This window comes from Mus caroli, unplaced genomic scaffold (genome assembly GCF_978045245.1).
Source record: "Mus caroli unplaced genomic scaffold, Mus_caroli_1 scaffold_3, whole genome shotgun sequence".
In the NCBI taxonomy this organism is placed as follows: Eukaryota; Metazoa; Chordata; class Mammalia; order Rodentia; family Muridae; genus Mus; species Mus caroli.
In genome coordinates this window covers 93,495,146-93,517,633 of record NW_028227258.1, presented here as the reverse complement: position 1 = coordinate 93,517,633, position 22,488 = coordinate 93,495,146, and the positions used below count along the sequence as shown (strand labels likewise).

At 42.8% G+C, this 22,488-nt stretch overlaps 1 protein-coding gene across 1 annotated transcript in view; it reads right to left on the bottom strand.

The window, feature by feature from the left end:
* The window catches only part of Ift80 (intraflagellar transport 80), a 123,493-nt gene that overhangs the window by 88,731 nt on the left and 12,274 nt on the right, over positions 1-22,488 (bottom strand). The window contains exons 3-5 of the mRNA XM_085835836.1: positions 21,357-21,579; positions 18,481-18,591; positions 11,872-11,940 (exon numbers count right to left, since the gene is read on the bottom strand). Of these exons, the coding sequence (XP_085691962.1) occupies positions 11,872-11,940; positions 18,481-18,591; positions 21,357-21,579 (403 nt within the window). The remainder of the gene's footprint in view (positions 1-11,871; positions 11,941-18,480; positions 18,592-21,356; positions 21,580-22,488) is intronic.

Genomic DNA, 22,488 nt, shown 5'->3' with positions numbered 1-22,488 from the left:
TTTCTCCCAAACCTGCAGCAGAACGTCACAGTCATGTGCATTCTGCTTTGCATCATAGTTATTCATGGTAATTTGTTTATTCTTCACCAGTTTCATCATAACAGTTCCATCTTTTATTATTCTATTTCTGTACTCACATATTTACTTGAATATTTTAATCTAATCTTAAACCACAATCAGAATGTACAGTGTAACACGGGTAGGGCTTACTTACAATTGTTCACCACTTACATACTTTTCTCAAATATGGAAAACTACTCGGAGGCATCAGGAAGAATCATTCCTAAGCTAAATTAAACTGCATCCCACTCCAGTTGAGATTCATCTTTAATATTAAAATGAGAGTTATGACTATCGCTTTCTATGTAGAAAGCTAATAGTTATAAATGTTCTATATAAAAAGCCCTAACAGTCAACAAATGAATACAGGACTGGCTATTGGCATGCAGTTTTTAATCCCTAGATTCCAGAGTCAGAGTCAAAATCTATGGGAGTTCAAAGACCAGGGGTAGAGAGAGCCTGAATCAAAAAAAAAAAATGAATTCAGAAACTAATGTTTCCTCATCAACAAATAAACATAAAGAGCATCGTGCCTCAGCAGGGGGGAAGGCACGACCTGCCAAGCCTGATGAGCTCAGTGTGACCCCCAGGCCCCACATGGTCAATGGGAAGAATCTACTTCTGTAAGCCGCACTTGTGATGTGAGGCAAGCGCACCAGACACTACCATAGGGGCACTCTTAAAGCCAAAGTGAAAATCGTTATTATATGGGCAAGCTTGCCCAAATCATGCAGCCCCGAGATCCATCTTTCACGCACAACACCCACATCCTGACTGTTCCACCTCAGTTAGCAGGAAATGGAACTACAGAAGCCAAAAAGCAGGGCTAATACATTGGAGACTTCTTACTTGGGGACTTTCCTGGACCCGTTAACTTAGCCTTTGCTCCTGTTTGGGCAGGTGCTGCAACCTATATACTGGGTTTCTAGGCCTGAAAGGTGCTTCCAATGTGGTATCAGTGTGCTAAGGTCTGGAGACCTGTTACACTCTGACCTCCACAGGTGTGCCATGGCATGCATCCACCCACATGCATATACAATGAATAAATGGATGAATATACATACATATATATATATACACACACACACACACACACATATATATATATATATATATATATATATATATATATACATGCATGCATGCCAGAGAATAAACTTTTTTTATAAAGTGTAACCGGCATAAAGGTATAGACAAAATAACAAGGATATTTTCGACAAGCCTCTTCCGGTCAGAAAAGCACCGGGGCAGCTGGGGCGCAGGGTCGGCTGACACTCGCCAGCTACCCACAACACCCGCCATAGGATCTTAAGACTTCTGGTGAGTGGAACACAGCTTCTGCTCCAATCCAATTGCGCGCAGGACCTGAGACTGCATTAGTTAGGGAAGCAGAAACTGGCCTGAGTAGGGCCACAGGCCACTTCCGGCCGGATCAGCGCCGGGGTTGCTGGAGCACAGGGTTGCCTGACACCCGCCAGCTACCCACGACCCCCGCCACAGGATTTTGGGACTGCTGGTGAGTGGAACACAGCTTCTGCTCCAGTCCAATCACGCGGGACCTGAGACTGCTCTGGTTGGGGAGAGAGAAATCCGGCCTACATAGGGCCACAAGCCTCTTCCGGTCAGAAAAGCACCAGGGCAGCTGGGGCGCAGGGTCGGCTGACACTCGCCAGCTACCCACAACACCCGTCACAGGATCTTAAGACTTCTGGTGAGTGGAGCACAGCTTCTGCTCCAATCCAATTGCGCGCAGGACCTGAGACTGCATTAGTTAGGGAAGCAGAAACCGGCCTGAGTAGGGCCACAAGCCACTTCCGGCCGGATCAGCGCCGGGGTTGCTGGAGCGCAGGGCTGCCTGACACCCGCCAGCTACCCACGACCCCCGCCGCAGGATTTTGGGACTGCTGGTGAGTGGAACACAGCTTCTGCTCAAGTCCAATCACGCGGGACCTGAGACTTCTCTGGTTGGGGAGAGAGAAATCCGGCCTACATAGGGCCACAACCCTCTTCCGGTCAGAAAAGCACCGGGGCAGCTGGGGCGCAAGGTCGGCTGACACTCGCCAGCTACCCACAACACCAGCCACAGGATCTTAAGACTTCTGGTGAGTGGAGCACAGCTTCTGCTCCAATCCAATTGCGCGCGGGACCTGAGACTGCATTAGTTAGGGAAGCAGAAACCGGCCTGAGTAGGGCCACAGGCCACTTCCGGCCGGATCAGCGCCGGGGTTGCCGGAGCGCAGGGTTGCCTGACACCCGCCAGCTACCCACGACCCCCGCCGCAGGATTTTGGGACTGCTGGTGAGTGGAACACAGCTTCTGCTCCAGTCCAATCACGCGGGACCTGAGACTGCTCTGGTTGGGGAGAGAGAAATCCGGCCTACATAGGGCCACAAGCCTCTTCCGGTCAGAAAAGCACCTGGGCAGCTGGGGCGCAGGGTCGGCTGACACTCGCCAGCTACCCACAACACCCGCCACAGGATTTTAAGACTTCTGGTGAGTGGAGCACAGCTTCTGCTCCAATCCAATTATGCACGGGACCTGAGACTGCATTAGTTAGGGAAGCAGAAACCGGCCTGAGTAGGGCCACAGGCCACTTCCGGCCGGATCAGCGCCGGGGTTGCTGGAGCACAGGGTTGCCTGACACCCGCCAGCTACCCACGACCCCCGCCGCAGGATTTTGAGACTGCTGGTGAGTGGAACACAGCTTCTGCTCCAATCTTTAAACAGTGACAACGATAACAACTAACCCCAGAGATTACCAGATGGCGAAAGGTAAACGTAATAATCTTACTAACAGAAACCAAGACCACTCACCATCATCAGAACCCAGCACCCCCACTTCGCCCAGTCCAGGGCACCCCAACACACCGGAAAAGCTAGACACGGATCTAAAAGCATATCTCCTGATGATGGTAGAGGACTTCAAGAAGGACTTTAATAACACACTTAAAGAAATACAGGAGAACACTGCTAAACAGGTAGAAGACAGTAAAGAGGAAGCACAAAAATCCCTTAAAGAATTGCAGGAGAACACTGCTAAAGAGTTACAAATCCTTAAAGAAAAACAGGATAACATAATCAAACAGGGAGAAGTCCTTAATGAAAAACAGGAAAACACATCCAAACAGATGATGGAAATGAACAAAACCATACTAGACCTAAAAAGGGAAGTAGACACAATAAAGAAAACCCAAAATGAGGCGACACTGGAGATAGAAACCCTAGGAAAGAAATCTGGAACCATAGATACAAGCATCAGCAACAGAATACAAGAGATGGAAGAGAGAATCTCAGGTGCAGAAGATTCCATAGAGAACATCGGCACAACAATCAAGGAAAATGTAAAATGCAAAAAGATCCTAACTCAAAACATCCAAGAAATACAGGACACAATGAGAAGACCAAACCTACGGATAATAGGAGTGGATGAGAATGAAGATTTTCAACTCAAAGGACCAGCAAACATCTTCAACAAAATTATAGAAGAAAACTTCCCAAATCTAAAGAAAGAGATGCCCATGAACATACAAGAAGCCTACAGAACTCCAAATAGACTGGACCAGAAAAGAAATACCTCCCGACACATAATAATCAGAACAACAAATGCTCTAAATAAAGATAGAATACTAAAAGCAGTAAGAGAAAAAGGCCAAGTAACATATAAAGGCAAGCCTATCAGAATTACACCAGATTTTTCACCAGAGACTATGAAAGCCAGAAGATCCTGGACGGATGTTATACAGACACTAAAAGAACACAAATTACAGCCCAGGCTACTATACCCAGCCAAACTCTCAATTAACATAGATGGAGAAACCAAAGTATTCCACGACAAAACCAAATTCACACATTATCTCTCCACGAATCCAGCCCTTCAAAGGATAATAACAGAAAAAAACCAATACAAGGACAGGAACCACGCCCTAGAAACAACAAGAAGGTAATCCCTCAACAAACCTAAAAAAAAACAGCCACAAGAACAGAATGCCAACTTTAACAACAAAAATAACAGGAAACAACAATTACTTTTCCTTAATATCTCTTAATATCAATGGAGTCAACTCCCCGATAAAAAGACATAGACTAACAAACTGGCTACACAAACAAGACCCAACATTTTGCTGCTTACAGGAAACTCATCTCAGAGAAAAAGATAGACACTACCTCAGAATGAAAGGCTGGAAAACAATTTTCCAAGCAAATGGTATGAAGAAACAAGCTGGAGTAGCCATTCTAATATCTGATAAGATTGACTTCCAACCCAAAGTCATTAAAAAAGACAGGGAGGGACACTTCATACTCATCAAAGGTAAAATCATCCAAGAGGAACTATCAATCCTGAATATCTATGCTCCAAATACAAAGGCAGCCACATTCATTAAAGAAACTTTAGTAAATCTCAAAGCACACATTGCACCTCACACAATAATAGTGGGAGACTTCAACACACCACTTTCACCAATGGACAGATCGTGGAAACAGAAACTAAACAGGGACACAGTGAAACTAACAGAAGTTATGGATCAAATGGATCTGGCAGATATCTACAGAACATTCTATCCTAAAACAAAAGGATATACCTTCTTCTCAGCACCTCATGGTACTTTCTCCAAAATTGACCACATAATTGGTCACAAAACAGGCCTCAACAGATACAAAAATATTGAAATTGTCCCATGCATCCTATCAGATCACCATGGACTAAGGCTGAGCTTCAATAACAAAATAAATAATAGAAAGCCAACCTTCACGTGGAAACTGAACAATACTCTTCTCAATGATACCTTGGTCAAGGAAGGAATAAAGAAAGAAATTAAGGACTTTTTAGAGTTCAATGAAAATGAAGCCACAACATACCCAAACTTATGGGACACAATGAAAGCATTTCTAAGAGGAAAACTCATAGCTCTGAGTGCCTCCAAAAGGAAACTAGAGAGAGCACACATTAGCAGCTTGACAACATACCTAAAAGCACTAGAACAAAAGGAAGCAAATTCACCCAAGAGGAGTAGACGGCAGGAAATAATCAAACTCAGGGGCGAAATCAACCAAGTGGAAACAAGAAGAACTATCCAAAGAATCAACCAATCAAGGAGCTGGTTCTTTGAGAAAATCAACAAGATAGATAAACCCTTAGCCAGACTCACTAGAGGGCACAGGGAAAGCATCCTAATTAACAAAATCAGAAATGAAAAAGGAGACATAACAACAGATCCTGAAGACATCCAAAACACCATCAGATCCTTCTACCAAAGGCTATACTCAACAAAACTGGAGAACCTGGATGAAATGGAGAAGTTCCTAGACAGATACCAGGTACCAAAGTTGAATCAAGATCAGGTCAATGATCTAAACAGCCCTATATCCCCCAAAGAAATAGAAGCAGTCATTAATAGTCTCCCAACTAAAAAAAGCCCAGGACCAGATGGGTTTAGTGCAGAGTTCTATCAGACCTTCAAAGAAGATCTAATCCCAGTTCTTCACAAACTATTCCACAAAATAGAAACAGAAGGTACTCTACCCAACTCATTCTATGAAGCCACAATTACTCTGATACCTAAACCACAAAAAGACCCAACAAAGATAGAAAACTTCAGACCAATATCCCTTATGAATATTGATGCAAAAATCCTCAATAAAGTTCTTGCTAACCGAATCCAAGAACACATCAAAACAATCATCCATCCTGACCAAGTAGGTTTCATCCCAGGGATGCAGGGATGGTTCAATATACGGAAATCCATCAACGTAATCCAGTATATAAACAAACTCAAAGACAAAAACCACATGGTCATCTCATTAGATGCGGAAAAAGCATTTGACAAGATCCAACACCCATTCATGATAAAAGTCTTGGAAAGATCAGGAATTCAAGGCCCATACCTAAACATGATAAAAGCAATCTACAGCAAACCAGTAGCCAACATCAAAGTAAATGGTGAGAAGCTTGAAGCAATCCCTCTAAAATCAGGGACTAGACAAGGCTGTCCACTTTCTCCATACCTATTCAACATTGTACTGGAAGTCCTAGCCAGAGCAATTCGACAACAAAAGGAGATCAAAGGGATACAAATTGGAAAAGAGGAAGTCAAAATATCACTTTTTGCAGATGATATGATAGTATATATAAGTGACCCTAAAAATTCCACCAGAGAACTCCTAAGCCTGATAAACAGCTTCGGTGAAGTAGCCGGATATAAAATTAACTCAAACAAATAAATGGCCTTTCTCTACACAAAGAATAAACAGGCTGAGAAAGAAATTACGGAAACAACACCCTTCTCAATAGTCACAAATAATATAAAATATCTCGGCGTGACTCTAACTAAGGAAGTGAAAGATCTGTATAATAAAAACTTCAAGTCTCTGAAGAAAGAAATTATAGAAGATCTCAGAAGATGGAAAGATCTCCCATGCTCATGGATTGGCAGGATCAACATTGTAAAAATGGCTATCTTGCCAAAAGCAATCTACAGATTCAATGCAATCCCCATCAAAATCCCAAATCAATTCTTCAACGAATTAGAAAGCGCAATCTGCAAATTCATCTGGAATAACAAAAAACCTAGGATAGCAAAAACTCTTCTCAAGGATAAAAGAACCTCTGGTGGAATCACCATGCCGGACCTAAAGGTCTACTACAGAGCAATTGTGATAAAAACTGCATGGTACTGGTATAGTGACAGACAAATAGACCAATGGAATAGAATTGAAGACCCAGAAATGAACCCACACACCTATGGTCACTTGATCTTCGACAAGGGAGCTAAAAACATCCAGTGGAAGAAAGACAGCATTTTCAACAAATGGTGCTGGCACAACTGGTTGTTAACATGTAGAAGAATGCGAATCGATCCATTCCTATCTCCTTGTACTAAGGTCAAGTCTAAGTGGATCAAGGAACTTCACATAAAACCAGAGACACTGAAACTTATAGAGGAGAAAGTGGGGAAAAGCCTTGAAGATATGGGCACAGGGGAAAAATTCCTGAATAGAACAGTAATGGCTTGTGCTGTAAGATCGAGAATTGACAAGTGGGACCTCATGAAACTACAAAGCTTCTGCAAGGCTAAAGACACCATCAATAAGACAAAAAAACCACCAACAGATTGGGAAAGGATCTTCACCTATCCTAATCAGATAAGGGACTAATATCCAATATATATAAAGAACTCAAGAAGGTGGACTCCAGAAAGTCAAATAACCCCATTAAAAAATGGGGCTCAGAACTGAACAAAGAATTCTCACCGGAGGAATACCGAATGGCAGAGAAACACCTGAAAAAATGTTCAACATCCTTAATCATCAGGGAAATGCAAATCAAAACAACCCTGAGATTCCACCTCACACCAGTCAGAATGGCTAAGATCAAAAATTCAGGTGACAGCAGATGCTGGCGAGGATGTGGAGAAAGAGGAACACTCCTCCATTGTTGGTGGGATTGCAAGCTTGTACAACCACTCTGGAAATCAGTCTGGCGGTTCCTCAGGAAATTGGACATAGTACTACCGGAGGATCCAGCAATACCTCTCCTGGGCATATATCCAGAAGATGTCCCAACGGGTAAAAAGGACACATGCTCCACTATGTTCATAGCAGCCCTATTTATAATAGCCAGAAGCTGGAAAGAACCCAGATGTCCCTCAACAGAGGAATGGATACAGAAATTATGGTACATTTACACAATGGAGTACTACTCAGCTATTAAAAAGAATGAATTTATGAAATCCCTAGCCAAATGGATGGATCTGGAGGGCATCATCTTGAGTGAAATAACACAATCACAAAAGAACTCACACAATATGTATTCACTGATAAGTGGATATTAGCCCAAAACTTAGGATACCCAAGATATAAGATACAATTTGCTAAACGCATGAAACTCAAGAAGAATGAAGACCAAAGTGTGGACACTGTGCACCTTCTTAGAATTGGGAACAAAACACCCAGGGAAGGAGTTACAGAGACAAAGTTCGTAGCTGTGATGAAAGGATGGACCATTTAGAGACTGCCGTATCCAGGGATCCATCCCATAATCAGCTTCTAAACGCTGACACCATTGCATACACTAGCAAGATTTTGCTGATAGGACCCAAATATAGCTGTCGCTTGTGAGACGATGCCGGGGCCTAGCAAACACAGGAGTGGATGTTCACAGTCAGCTATTGGATGTATCACAGGGCTCCCAATGGAGAAGCTAGAGAAAGTACCCAAGGAGCTAAAGGGATCTGCAACCCTATTGTTGGAACAACATGATGTACTAACCAGAACCCCAGAGCTCTTGTCTCTAGCTGCATATGTATCGAAAGATGGCCTAGTCGGCCATCAATGGAAAGAGAGGCCCATTGGACTTGCAAACTTTATATGCCCCAATATAGGGGAATGCCAGGGCCAAAAGAATGGGAATGGGTGGGTAGGGAAGTGGGGGGCGCTATGGGGGTCTTTTGGGATAGCATTGGAAATGTAATTGAGGAAAATATGTAATAAAAATATTAAAAATCAAAAAAAAAAAACAAGGATATTTTCAACATTGTTCATAGAATTCCCAGTTTTAGAGTAATTTGGGTTTGATATGTTTTCATATCCAATTTCTAGACTCTGCAAAGGAAGCTAATTTGCCTGACTTTCTGATTTGAGACATTAGCAGCCAGCCCTGAAAATCTGCAGTCCCTAACTCACTTTATAAATCATCAGGATCTGTTCCTTCTGAAATAGGTCATTATGACAAGTTAACTTCTCTAATGAGTTTTCCAGACATGAAGCATCCAAAGTCTGCCTTGTTAAAAAAAAATACATAAGTAATTAAAACTTCAGGAATTAAATGCATAGTTCTGTAGTATTACCTTTAAAAGCAGATTGTTTGATTGAAATAATAACAGGGTTACTAAATTAGGAAAAAGTAACTTAATATTATTCATCAATTTCATAATTAATATAAACCTTGTGTGAGAATAAAATTAAGCAAGGCAAAGTGATTAGCAGTTTCAAAGTTCCTACCATCCCCAACAGGGTTTCCCTACGTAGCTCTGGCTGTCCCAAAACTTGCTCTGTAGAGCAGTCTGGCCCCAAACTCAGTGATCTCTGCCTCTGACTACAGAGTGCTGCCACTGCCTCCCTCTCAAAGTAACTCTTATACCAAAGAAATTATTGCTATTTAGAATGCTAATAAATAACATTGTTACTATTTACAAACATTTGTTTGTAAACTAAGCAGTAGTTTTCTAGATCCTTAACATATAAAGTACAGCACAGAACTAATATGGAGCACTATATCAGCACCCTCTGATGAGTACTGTTAATATTAAACAACTTACTCCAGGTTTCTATTTCAGCCTCAGGAAGTCTGAAATTCAAGAGCAGTGGCCAAGAAAACAGCCAAGGAGGGACTGGAGTGGCTCAGTGGTTAAGAGCAGTTGCTTCTCTTGCAGAGGACCTGGGTTCAGCTCCCAGTACCCATAACTATTTGTAACTGCAGTTCCAAGTGATCTGACACCCTCTTCTGAACTCTGCAGACAGGCTAGGAGAAAATCTATGGGGCCAACAGCTGCAGGTAGCTTGGTGGTAGCTCTTGCCTAGAAGTTACAAGGCCTTGAATTGGACCTCTAGCTCCACCATTGAAAGAAAGAAAATCTATAAAGCCAAAAGATAGTCATTGTGCCCACTAAAGTAAGGCTTATTTTCTAAATATACATTTCATCATTTTACTACAAAAGTAATAATTAATAAACTCTGGAACTCACATTCCATAAATACCTATGACTGCGTCTACTCATCAGTGAACATCCGACTTAGAAACTATGGGTAGAATAGAAAGACTTTACCTCAGAAGAAAAACCTACTTAGCATTTCTAGTCACTTCTGTTAATATTTGCTTAATGAATAACTAAAAAATATCTAACTTTAACATTAATATAGAAGTAAACACCATTTTAAAAATAGAATTAGTTATAGATACTTCATATTGCAATTTTTTAATATAATTCTGAACAATTATCTGCAAGTGTTTTTGGCAGCCTGTCTACAGATCAGCTCATACATGCTTAGGTAAACATGAGATTCCTTTGTGTTCTAGGACATTTAACCTGCTTTACCTTAAGAATTTACATGTAATTTAAGCCCCAAAAGGAGTGTCTACCACCACTCCTCTCCTCATACAGATGTGTACACAGAACTCAGAGATGCTCCTTTAAAGGGGGCCAGTTACCAAGTTTCCCTCATCACCATATCTATTGCCTTTATTAGGACAGAAATCAAAGTTCAACATAATTTATAAGGACTACCAATCTTATCAAATTACTGAGACGTTTGTTGTTGTTTTGAGACCGTATAGCCCAGCTAGACAGGAACTGTCTATGTAGATAGGGCAAGCCTCAAACTGCTGGGATCTGCATGCTTCAAGCTCCAAGTACTGGGATTACAAGCATGGTTCACTATGCCTGGTTACTGGGGCTTTTAAATGAAGAGGATTTATTTTCCATGTTTTTCTCCCTCCCCCCCCTCTCTCTCACTCTCTCTTCCCTTCCCCTCCCCTCCCTTTTCCCCTCCCTTTTCCCTTCCCCTCTCCCTTCCCTTCCCTTTCCCCTTCTTCCCCTTCTTCCCTTTCCCTTCCCCTTCTTCCCTTCCCCTTCTTCCCCTTCTTCCTTCCCCTTCCCTACCCTCCCTTTTCAGTACCATGGATTGAACCCAGGGCCTTCTGTATGCTATGTAAGTATTCTACCAAGGAGCTATTCTTGAGACAAGGTCTTGTTATGTATTCCAAGATGGACTCAAATCCACAATCCTCTTGCCTTTTCCTCTTAAGTGTAAGGATTACAGGCATGTAGCACCCTGCCCAGTTAGGCTGTCTTAACTAGATATCCAGGCATACTTTATATACAAGATGCTCTAAATATTTCAGAATCATTTAAAAATATTTAGCCTACAACTACCTTTATATAGATTCACAACATAAAAAGAAAAAGCCAATCTCTCAATAATATAGCTCTGGGTATCCTAGAATTGATTATGTAGACCAAGATGCCCTTGAACTCATAGATATACAATTCCTTCAACCTCCAGAGCAGATTAGAGATGCCCACGACACCATACCTGGCTTTTAAAATACATCTTAACTTAAATAATATTAAATCAGGCATATTGGAAAGGGAGAAAATGTAGAGGGCTGGTGAGATAGCTCAGCCATTCGGAGTACTTGTTGCTCTTGCAGAGGACCCAGATTCAAGTCTCAGCATCCACATGGTCGCTCACAAGCTCTGTAACTCCAGTTCCAGAGGATCTGACAACCGTGCCCTCTTCTGACCTCTGCACATACCAGACAAGTGCATGATTCACAAATATGCAAGTAAAACATTCACATACATAAAAGAAATACATCTTTTTAAAAAAAATATTCTTGAATCTAAGTAGAAGAAGGAAATTCAGGTTTTGAATGTGACCAAAGTCAATCTCAACCACTTTAACAAATTCTATTTTTTGAGAAAATTTTCATATTATATACATCTATATGTTTATTCACTATAAACAGGGTTTTGGTTTATTTATTTTATGCGTCTGGGCGTTTTGCCTGCTATGTGTGGATGATGTTCAAGCCTGGTAAGAAAAGGTGTCAAAGGCTCTGGAAGTGAAGTTACAGACTGCTATGAGCTTCCCTGTGAGTTCAGGGAATTGAACTCAGGTCTTCTGCAAGAGCAGTCAGTGCTCTTAAGTTCTGAGCCACCTCTCCAGCCCTGTGATAGATTATTTATAAAAGAGAATGTTGTGCCCCTCATGTCATACAAACGTAGACATTAAAGGAACAAGTATAGAGCGTACCTTGCTGGGCTAAAGTTGATCTGAGCATCCCCGTCTTTGACCAGATTTTCACTTGTCCATCTTCTCCAACTGTGCAGAAAAAAAAAATTATCTGTAAAAAGTAATCTTAAGTTTACATGTGCATATATAAACATCTAAATGTTTAAAATTCAGTTCCAATTTATTCCAAGTGTAGCAGAGTATGTTTTAACTGTAAATTTTAATCAAAATTACATGAAAAAGAAAGCTTTCATTAATGTAACTGAACTTCCATAGTCAAAATTTCATCCTTTCCTTCAAACTTGGAAAACTCAGGAATGTGTTACTCAAATACTACTTCTGTTGCCATTATGATCTCCATTTAGACTTCAAGGAAAGTACTCTCCATGTAGTATCTACTGCAGTTACCACCACCAGGGACATGAAATCCACCTGTGACCATCTTAGGTCAGACAGGAAGAAAGAGTCTGGAGCTACAGAGAGTCATTTAAGAAAGGGATTTCTATTTGGTTGTTTGGTTGTTCGTTTGTTTGTTTGGTTGGTTGTTGTCTTTCCAAGACCAGGACTTACTATATTGCTCTAGCTGTCCCTAACTCACTATGTAGACCAGGCTGGCCTCAAACTCACCGAGATCCACCTGCCCCTGCCTCCTGAGTGAAGTGCACCACCACGCCCAGCAGAATTTTTGTTTTTATTTACTTAGTTGTTATATTCTACTTCTGTGGTGCTAGGGATCAAACCTAGAACCTTGCACATAGCAGATGAATACTCACTCTGCTACTGAGATACATTCCAGCCTAGAACCTATATTTCCTGCCTAATTTTTTTTTTTTTTTTTTTTTGGTTTTTCGAGACAGGGTTTCTCTTTATAGCTCTGGCTGTCCTGGAGCTCACTTTGTAGACCAGGCTGGCCTCGAACTCAGAAATCCGCCTGCCTCTGCCTCCCGAGTGCTGGGATTAAAGGCGTGCGCCACCACCGCCCGGCTTCCTGCCTAATTTTTAAAATGATTCGTATCTAAATATATTTATATGCTCAAAAAGAAGCCACTAGAAAAGAAGTTAAAGGTATCGGTAAGACAGAGGACATGTCTCTAAAATAATAATAATAATAATAATAAATTAAAAATCAAAAATCCTCCTAGAGAAGGCCTAAGGGAGAGATTAGAAACATCTGCACAGATTTCAAGTATTCCTTTCTTCAAGGGGTGCAGCTTAAACTTGCTCTTTTTCAGTGTGGTCTGTACTCGATGACTTGCTTCTAAGGAACAGAGCAGGATGGAAATGGTCAAGTATGAGTCTGAGGGGGAATCAGAAAAGACACTGTGGTTCCTAACCTACTATGTTTTTCACCCCTGGGGAACCACATGCTATGGCAGTAAAAATATTCTATCAGCCTCATGGAGTTGCCTAAGTGGCAAGGAAACAAGGACTCCTGCTAAAGCTAGAGAAGAACCAAGGGTCATGCAAGCAGCCCTTGTGTAAGGCAGAACAATCAAGGCTTCTCAGGACTGTAGCCAAATGTTACAACTTGAAGGAATCTCATGGCACACACAGCCAGAAATATCCACTCACCAAAGCTGCTCCCAGGCCTACAGAAACAGCCACACATTCAGTACTTATGGTTTAAGTCTCTAATTGTTGAGGTAACTCATTATGTTGCAATAGATAACTAATACAGTAAGCCCTGCCTGGAGTAGAAAAGGCAAATATAGGTAAGTTATGAGAAATGTTTCATTTTAGAATTTTTTGTTTGTTTGTTTGTTTGTTTGTTTCGAGACAGGGTTTCTCTGTGTAGCCCTGGCTGTCCTGGAACTCACTCTGTAGACCAGGCTGGCCTCGAACTCAGAAATCCGCCTGCCTCTGCCTCCCGAGTGCTGGGATTAAAGGCGTGCGCCACCACGCCCGGCTAGAATTTTTTAAAATTATAATTTTTACTTACTCTAGGACTTAATCATTCTAAAAACATCCTTTGATAGAACATTCTCCAAGTCACAAATAAAGTAATGATTAGTACAATCTATGGAGATATGGAGATAGCTTCCTGTAGCCCCAGCATTGAGAAGGCCGAGGCAGGAGGATTGCTGATGTGGAGCGCCGCTATCTCGTAAACATCCTGTGCTGAGTCATTTCCTCAGTACTATCTCGTAAACATCCTGTGCTGAGTCATTTCCTCAATAACAACTCGTAAACATCCTGTGCTGGAAATCCCCGCCCCGGGCAGCTCCGCCTCAGGGATGGGGCAATCAGTGTTGAGCCAATCATGGCTTGCCACGTCCGAGGCAGGGAGAATTTCTTATAAAAGGGAGGGGCTCGGATTGCCTGGGGTCTCCGGTTGTGAAGCTTATGCTCTCCCTCTCAAGACGCATAAAGCTTGCTGCAGAAGAACCCTATTGTGTGTGGTGTCCTTATTCGCGGGCGAATTAGAGAACACTCACATCTGGTGCCGAAAACCCGGGAAAACAAAGAACATCGTGAGCACCGTCGGAGATCCCTCGGTGACGGGGAGGGTCCAGAACTGCAGGAACTACGTCTCGGAAAGGTATGCCTGAATTTTACCTGACCCTTTCGCACTCCCTTCAACTAACTGGGCCGTGGGAGGGATTGCCCGAGGCTTTAATTATCGTCTTCGTGGCTTTGGTTGTATGGTTCCTAGCCCGAAAGAAAGGGCAAAAGGTTTTAGAAGCTATGCAGGAAGGTATGTCAGAATCCGAGCGTAGTGAGAGGATGGGTGTGCGCACAAAAACCGTAAAAAAGGCAAAAAAGGGAAGTGAAAAAGGACCTCCCGGGAGAAATAGAAAGGGAGAGAAGGGGAGCAGCAGGCCCGGGTTATATCCGACCCGAGAACTGGCTGCCCTCCACCTAAGAGATACCTCGGATTCTTCTGAAACCGAGGATAGTAAGCTGACCTCGGAGGAAGAGGGCGAGTTAGAAGAAGAAGCAGTTAGATATAAAGGAGAAAGGTATCACCCAGATGAAGGCGGGCGACCTGAGTCAAGTAAGCCCGCGTCCGGTGTCTTCTCTAAGGATAGGAGATTGTTGGCTGCCGCCATTCCCTCCGCTCCCCCACCTTATGAGGCCCGGTCATCCACAACTTCCTTTTTTCCCCAAAGGATCCTCCGCAAGCTACACTTAGCGTTTCCTGTTTATGAACAGGAAGGGGGGAGAATCTACGCTCCTGTAGACTATAGTCAGATAAAAGATCTTGCAGAATCAGTAAGAAAATATGGTCCCAATGCTAATTTTACTATTATGATTCTTGAAAGAATGGCACAAACTGCCATGACACCTAGTGATTGGCAAATGGTGGTTAAGGCCGCCTTGCCTACCATGGGACAATACATAGAATGGAAAGCCTTGTGGCATGAGGCAGCCCAGTCCCAGGCCAGGGCCAACGCAATAGCCCTTACGCAAGAGCAGCGGGATTGGACATTTGACCTTTTAACAGGCCAAGGCCCGTGGGCCGCAGATCAAATTAATTACCATTGGGGGGCGTACGCCCAGATTTCCAGCACAGCCATACGGGCCTGGAAGTCACTTAATCACAAGGGAGAAACCACCAATCAGCTTACAAAAATTGTTCAAGGGCCCCAGGAGCCCTTTGCCGACTTCGTCGCACGCATGGTGGAGGCGGCAGGAAAAATCTTTGGGGACCCAGAGGGGATAGGACCCTTTATTGAACAGCTGATCTTTGAACAAGCCACCCAGGAATGCAGAAATGCCATTGCTCCTAGAAAATCAAAAGGGCTGCAAGAATGGCTAAGAGTGTGTAGAGAGCTTGGAGGTCCACTTAGCAATACTGGCCTCGCGGCCGCCATCATGTTAGCACAAAAGCATCCTCCACAAAAGAAGACCGGTGAACGGACCTGTTTTAATTGTGGTAAGCCTGGACATTTCAAAAGAGATTGCAAAGCCCCAGACAAGAAAGGGGGGGTCTTGACCCTCTGCACGAGGTGTGGTAAAGGGTACCACAGAGCAGATCAATGTCGCTCAGTGCGAGATATACAGGGAAGGCTTTTGCCTCCATTAAATGTTCCTGCTCCCAATGTGTCAAAAAACGGGTCACTGGGCCCACGGTCCCAGGGCCCTCAAAGATATGGGAACCGGTTTGTCAGAACATCCGGGATGGCGGAAGAAGCGACCCAGGAAGACCCACAAGGGTGGACCTGCGTGCCGCCTCCGACCTCCTACTAATGCCCCAAATGAGTATCCAACCAGTACCTATAGAGCCAATGTCACCTTTGCCCCCTGGGACCATGGGCCTTATCCTCGGACGAGGATCACTCACCTTACGGGGCCTAGTGGTCCATCCTGGGGTTGTTGACCATCTACACTCCCCCGAAATACAGGTCTTATGTTCCAGCCCCAGGGGTGTGTTTTCCATCAGTGCAGGAGATAGGATAGCTCAATTGCTGCTCCTCCCCGACACCCTCTGGGAGGACTCCCCAGGCCCCAGTCCCAAAACGATGGGGTCGTCAGGAACTGATTCAGCCTACCTTGTTGTATCCCTGAATGAAAGGCCCAAACTCTGCCTCGAAGTAAATGGAAAAAGGTTTGAAGGTATTCTTGATACCGGGGCAGACAAAAGCATTATATCCACGCACTGGTGGCCAAAAGCTTGGCCCACTACAAAATCGTCCCACTCTCTACAAGGTCTGGGATATCATTCATGCCCTGCCATAAGCTCAATGAGTTTGACCTGGAAGGCTCCTGAGGGACAAAAGGGTAAATTCGAACCTTATGTGCTCCCGCTCCCAGTAAACCTTTGGGGGAGAGACATTATGCAACATTTGGGCCTAACCCTGTCCAATGAAAAAATCGTGTCGGAGGAAGGGTTGAACAAGGCAAAAAACATGATGCTATAATTTCACATATGCCGCTAATCTTTCTAAGAGTTTGTCCCAACAGCTGCTATATAATTGGACGTCTGATTTTGATCAAACCCTCCAGAAACTTAGATTGGCCATCGTCCAAATCAATTCCACCAGACTTGACCTCTCCTTGACCGAAGGCTTTTTCGTCATGGATTTCTTCTGCTGTTTCTTATTTTAAGGAATGGGTGGGGGTGGGTTTGTTTGGAATTCTCCTTTGCTTCGGATCGGTATCTAGCTTATGGTTAATTTGCAAATTATATAAGAAAAATAATAGAGACAAAATCATGATATCCCAGGCGCTTGCTGCCTTGGAGCAGGGGCAATCTGCACAGGTATGGTTGGCGGCGCTTAAACAAAATTGATTTGCACCACTGGTCGCTGGCTGCCCGCGCTTTAGCGGGTGAGCTTCAGCAGCCCTAGAGGATTGTAGAGCAATGCATCGCACAGGTGGTCCCCCCGTCCCACCTGGGGAATATGCCGTCTAGTGGGGGTTTCCTGCCCTAGTCTTCCCCTCCTCGAAAAAATGGCAGAGGGACAGGTCGGAGCAACTTCGGGTCCCACTCAAGCCTAGTTGTTGCTTGCGGACATAGTTCTTACATCTCTGAGTAAGAGGATTCGGCCAATGTTCCCGTCCTCTCATACTGGGTGTCCAGTTGGTTTTATTAGACAAAAAAGGGGGAGATGTGGAGCGCCGCTATCTCGTAAACATCCTGTGCTGAGTCATTTCCTCAGTACTATCTCGTAAACATCCTGTGCTGAGTCATTTCCTCAATAACAACTCGTAAACATCCTGTGCTGGAAATCCCCGCCCCGGGCAGCTCCGCCTCAGGGATGGGGCAATCAAGTGTTGAGCCAATCATGGCTTGCCACGTCCGAGGCAGGGAGAATTTCTTATAAAAGGGAGGGGCTCGGATTGCCTGGGGTCTCCGGTTGTGAAGCTTATGCTCTCCCTCTCAAGACGCATAAAGCTTGCTGCAGAAGAACCCTATTGTGTGTGGTGTCCTTATTCGCGGGCGAATTAGAGAACACTCACACTAATGAGACCAGACTGACTTACAAAATGAATATCAAGCCAGCCTGTACGTCATATCAAGATTCTATCTCCAGATAGAAAATGAAGAAAAAATATTCTGAACGATACCATTTACACAGCAGTCTGGATTGATACTGTGACAATTATTTGCTACTAGACAGTGAAAGGTGCTACTGCTAAATGAATGTGGTGGTTAGTTTTAAATGCCAGCTTGTCACATGCAGAACCACCTGGTAAGAGAATCCCAACTGAGAAATGATCTAGACTAAGTTGGCCAGGAGGCTTCCCCGGGGGGATTTCATGACTATTACTTGATATAGGAAAATCCAGCCCAGTGCGGGCAGTGCCACTTCATGGCTGGCCCAGAACTGCATGACAGCGAAGGAAGCGGGTTAAGTGTTTACTCTCTCTCTCTGTTCTTGATTGTGGATGCAATGCACTGAGTTCCTGCCCTGACTTCCCCACAAAAATAGACTATAATCAGGACTTGTAAACTACAATAAAGCCCTTTCCGCCCGGATGCTGGCTGTGCTCACAGTATTTTACTACAGCACAGAAATGAGAGTAAAATAAGCTGCTTTGAAACTTTCTCTTTACAAACTCATTTAGAATGCTCTTTAGGGGGAAGGATGAGGACACTGGTCAGTGGTGGATCACTGGCCTCCCATGTGAAAGCTCCTGGCTTTGATCCCAGCACAACAAAGAGACAAATTTGCAAACACTTACCTGTCACTAATGCAGTCCCCTCGTAATTCCATCTTCCTGCGAGCACAGCCCCACAGTGAGCTTCTACACTCTTTTCCACTCTTCCTAACTTGGAAATCAGATGAAACTTACCTGAAAGAAAGTATCTATGACAATCTATTTTATTAATTAACTTATATTAAAATATTTGACTTCCTACTACTAGGTTAATTAGCACTAATGAACTAACATTTAGCTATTAGGCACTAGAGGCGTAAGAACAAATAGTGTCATTATTCTTCTTAAGTCAGGGAACACAAGTTTAATAAAAAAGATGCTGAAGTTGTTTATCAGGTTTAGGAGTTCTCTAGTGGAATTTTTGGGGTCGCTTAAGTATACTATCATATCATCTGCAAATAGTGACATTTTGACTTCTCCCTTTCCAATTTGTATCCCTTTCACCTCCTTTTGTTGTCTAATTGCTCTAACTCAAAGTGGTAGGAGCAGCCTTTGGGCCTGAGGGGGTTTGTTGCCCCAGTGTAGGGGAATGCCAGAACTGGAAGTTGGGAGTGGGTGGATGGGTCAAGGAGCACCTTCATAGAGGCAGGGGGAGGGGGGATGAGATAGAGGGTTTCTGCAGGAGAGTCCTGGAAAGGGGATAACATTTGAAATGTAAATAAAGAAAATATCCAACAAAAGGAAAAGAAAAAAGTAAAAAAACAAAAGAAATCATTTTTATAGATTAAAAAAAAGATGCAAAAATGTAGAATGATAGACAGTCACATATAGTATATTTCATTTAGTAAACAAAAAATTTAAATTTAAAAATATACATAAGCCCCAACTTTTTTGGAATAATGTAAATGAGAAAAGTTATAAACATTTGAAAGTTGTGGAACACATTTTTGGGGTTTTTCTGTTTGTTTGTTTTGTTTTTGTTTTTTTCAAGACAGGGTTTCTCTGTGTAGCCCTGGCTGTCCTGGAACTCACTTTTGTAGATCAGCCTGGCCTCGAACTCAGAAATCCACCTGCCTCTGCCTCCCGAGTGCTGGGATTAAAGGCGTGCACCACCACGCCCGGCTATGTTGAACACATTTTTAAAGATCACAAATGCTTTACAACTGTCACAGACTGGGACACACCTGTAATGTCAGCACATAAGAGGCCAAGGACAGTGATTCCAGAACAGCCTGGGACACACAGTGAGACTTGGAAGGTGTGGGGACAGGGAGAGGGAGAAGGAGAACACAAAGAAAAGGGGAGGAGAGAGGATGGGATGGAAGGGGAGGGGAGAGGAGCAGAGGGGGAGAGAGACCCAAAGGGGAAATATTATTACACAACTACAAAATGGGTTGTTTCTTACAGCAGTCTAGTGTCTGGGTTATTCGTTCTAAAAATTATAGATTATAGAATTAAATGAATGAAAGTATATATTGATTAAAAATAACCATAGTTCCTTACTGTTTCCAAGAATTGGAAAAAGAAAAACTAAACTAAACCCTGTAGTATTGAATTAGAATTGGTGTAACCAGAATATATTCAAGGTTTAGATAGAGAGTGAGAGAGAACTGGTTACTGACATGCATCTAATTTGTTTTGACATTTATTTATTTATCTATTATGGGAAGAGGCATGCATGTACCAAAGAATACATATAGAGACCAGAGGACAACTTGCAGAAGTCAGTGTCTCCTTCCCACAGTGGAGGTTTTAGGGACTGAATTCAAGCCCTTGGGCTTGGCAGCAAGTGACTTTTCCCATTGAACCATCTGAATGGCTCTAATTTTTTAAGTATACAATTGTAGCCCCGTGTCCTAGTTCTGTTTGATGAAGAATCTGAAGAGTAGACACACCCCACTAGAAAGAACACTCCTGGCAATGCCTGTGTCTTGGCTTTTGAATATCATTAGCCATCTAAAGACAGAGCTGTTTGGAAAACTAAAGACTACAAGATTCGTTTGGGCCATCTCGTGCAGGTGAGGATGTGCTCAAAGCGTAATGAGAACATCTACAAAACAAAAGCAAAAATCAGTGTCCTTGGCTCCCCTGGTTGCGCAGAATATTAACGAAATAAACATCTATGAGGCTAACCTAACATTAAGCCAAGTAAGACAAATGGCATGGCACAGGGAGTTTTTCCTTGAAGTAGAATAGCAACTATCTAACATGGGTAGAGACAGAGACAGAGACGCTACCATCTGGAAGCTTTTCTGGTAATAAAAGATCTAGCCAAGAATTATCAGTAGAGGTTTAGAAAACAGAGGACATCTACAAAGGAAAAAACACTTTTACATGGTATCAAAATATATTTTTATAAACAAGTTATTAAAAGGGAGAAAATAGAGGCTGGAGAGATGGCTCGGTGGTTAAGAGCACTTGTTGCTCTTACAGGAGACTGACTTTACTTCTCAATGCCCACTTGATGTTTCACAACCATCCATAACTCCAGTTCCAGGGCATTAGACACACTGGTCTGACCTCTCCAGGCACAGGCATACATATAAGCAAAACACACATACACATAAAACTAATCAAAAAGTGGGGGAGAAAATAGTAAAATTATAGTAGATTTACTTAATAAGCACTGGCTATCAGATAAGGAAAGTTAACATCACAACAATGTGTCACATAAACACCACGAATTTCACAATATTCCCATTAAAAATTTGTAAGCTGAATCAAATCTTAAAGAAACAGTGAAAACAAACAAACAAACAAACAAACAAACAAAAAAGCCAGGGATTTCCTATAAAGTAATAGACCGGATCCTTCAAAATCATCAAGGTCACAAAGGAAAATAAAATGACAGTGGGTCTACATCAAATAGAAGTTTTTTAAGACAACTCCGGGCACAGATCACAGTACTGTCCGATATTGTTAATACAAAGCTATGCAGAGGCCATTCACTCAACACTTACCATCAGAGCTTGTGAGGACGAAGCTTTCTGCCTGCGTCTGTTTCTTTATGCCTAAACTCTTTGGAAACCAGTGAAGGTCTATCGGGTAGATGTCATCAGGCAGCTTGACTATTAGGCTGGTTTCACTGGTTAGCAGGTTCCACTTGACTATCTGGTGGTCATCACTGCATGAGTACAGCTCCTCCGCCGTAGTCCAACCCACACAGCTCACTAATTCTTGATGTGATGCTGTGTCAAGGAGATGTAAAGCCCAAAAGACTTACGTCTTTACAGTCACTCAAGATGTGGATTATGAAAAGCCAAATGGAAGCCAGGTGCTGGTGGCGCACACCTTTAATTCCAGCACTTGGGAGGCAGAGGCAGGCTACACAGAGAAACCCTGTCTCAACCCCCCCCCCCGCAAAAAAAAAAGAAAGAAAAGAAAAAAGAAAAGAAAAGCCAAATGGATAGCCAAGTGTAGTTTCTAAATGCAGTCTTTCATTGTGTGGCTTTTTAAATATATATATCATTTTTAAATGATTTATTTAACTTGATTTTATGTGCACTGGTGTGAAGATGTCAGATCCCTTGGACTGGAGTTACAGTTGTGAGCTGGGTACTGGGAACTGAACCCAGGTCCTTTGGAAGAGCAGATGGTGCTCTTAACCACTGAGCCATCTCTCTAGGCCCTCATTGTATGACTTTTAGTATTTTTTCCATATAAAGGAAATTGTTTACAAAGTAGGTTTCAAGAACAGAAATCAAACAGAGGGAATAAAATTTGTGATGGAAGATATTTCATAAACATGGTCAACACACACACACTCAAAAACAGCAAGTAAAAATCCCAAAAGGTAGAAAATGGTGTTAGGAGACAGGCAGGAAGAAAGGGGACCATGCATCTTACTACATAAGCTATTGCATTAGTTGCTAGAACAATATATATTATTATAATTTTCCATTGTTGTAGATTTACTTAACAAGCATGATCTATTCTATGTGCGTGAATGTTCTGCTTGCATGTATATGTTCCATATACATATATGTGTACATATACCTGTGCAAGTCAGAAGAGGGTTCCAGATCTACTAGAACTGGAACGTGCTAGCTAATTCTGTCACCTTGATATAGCTGGAGTCATTTGGAAGGAGGG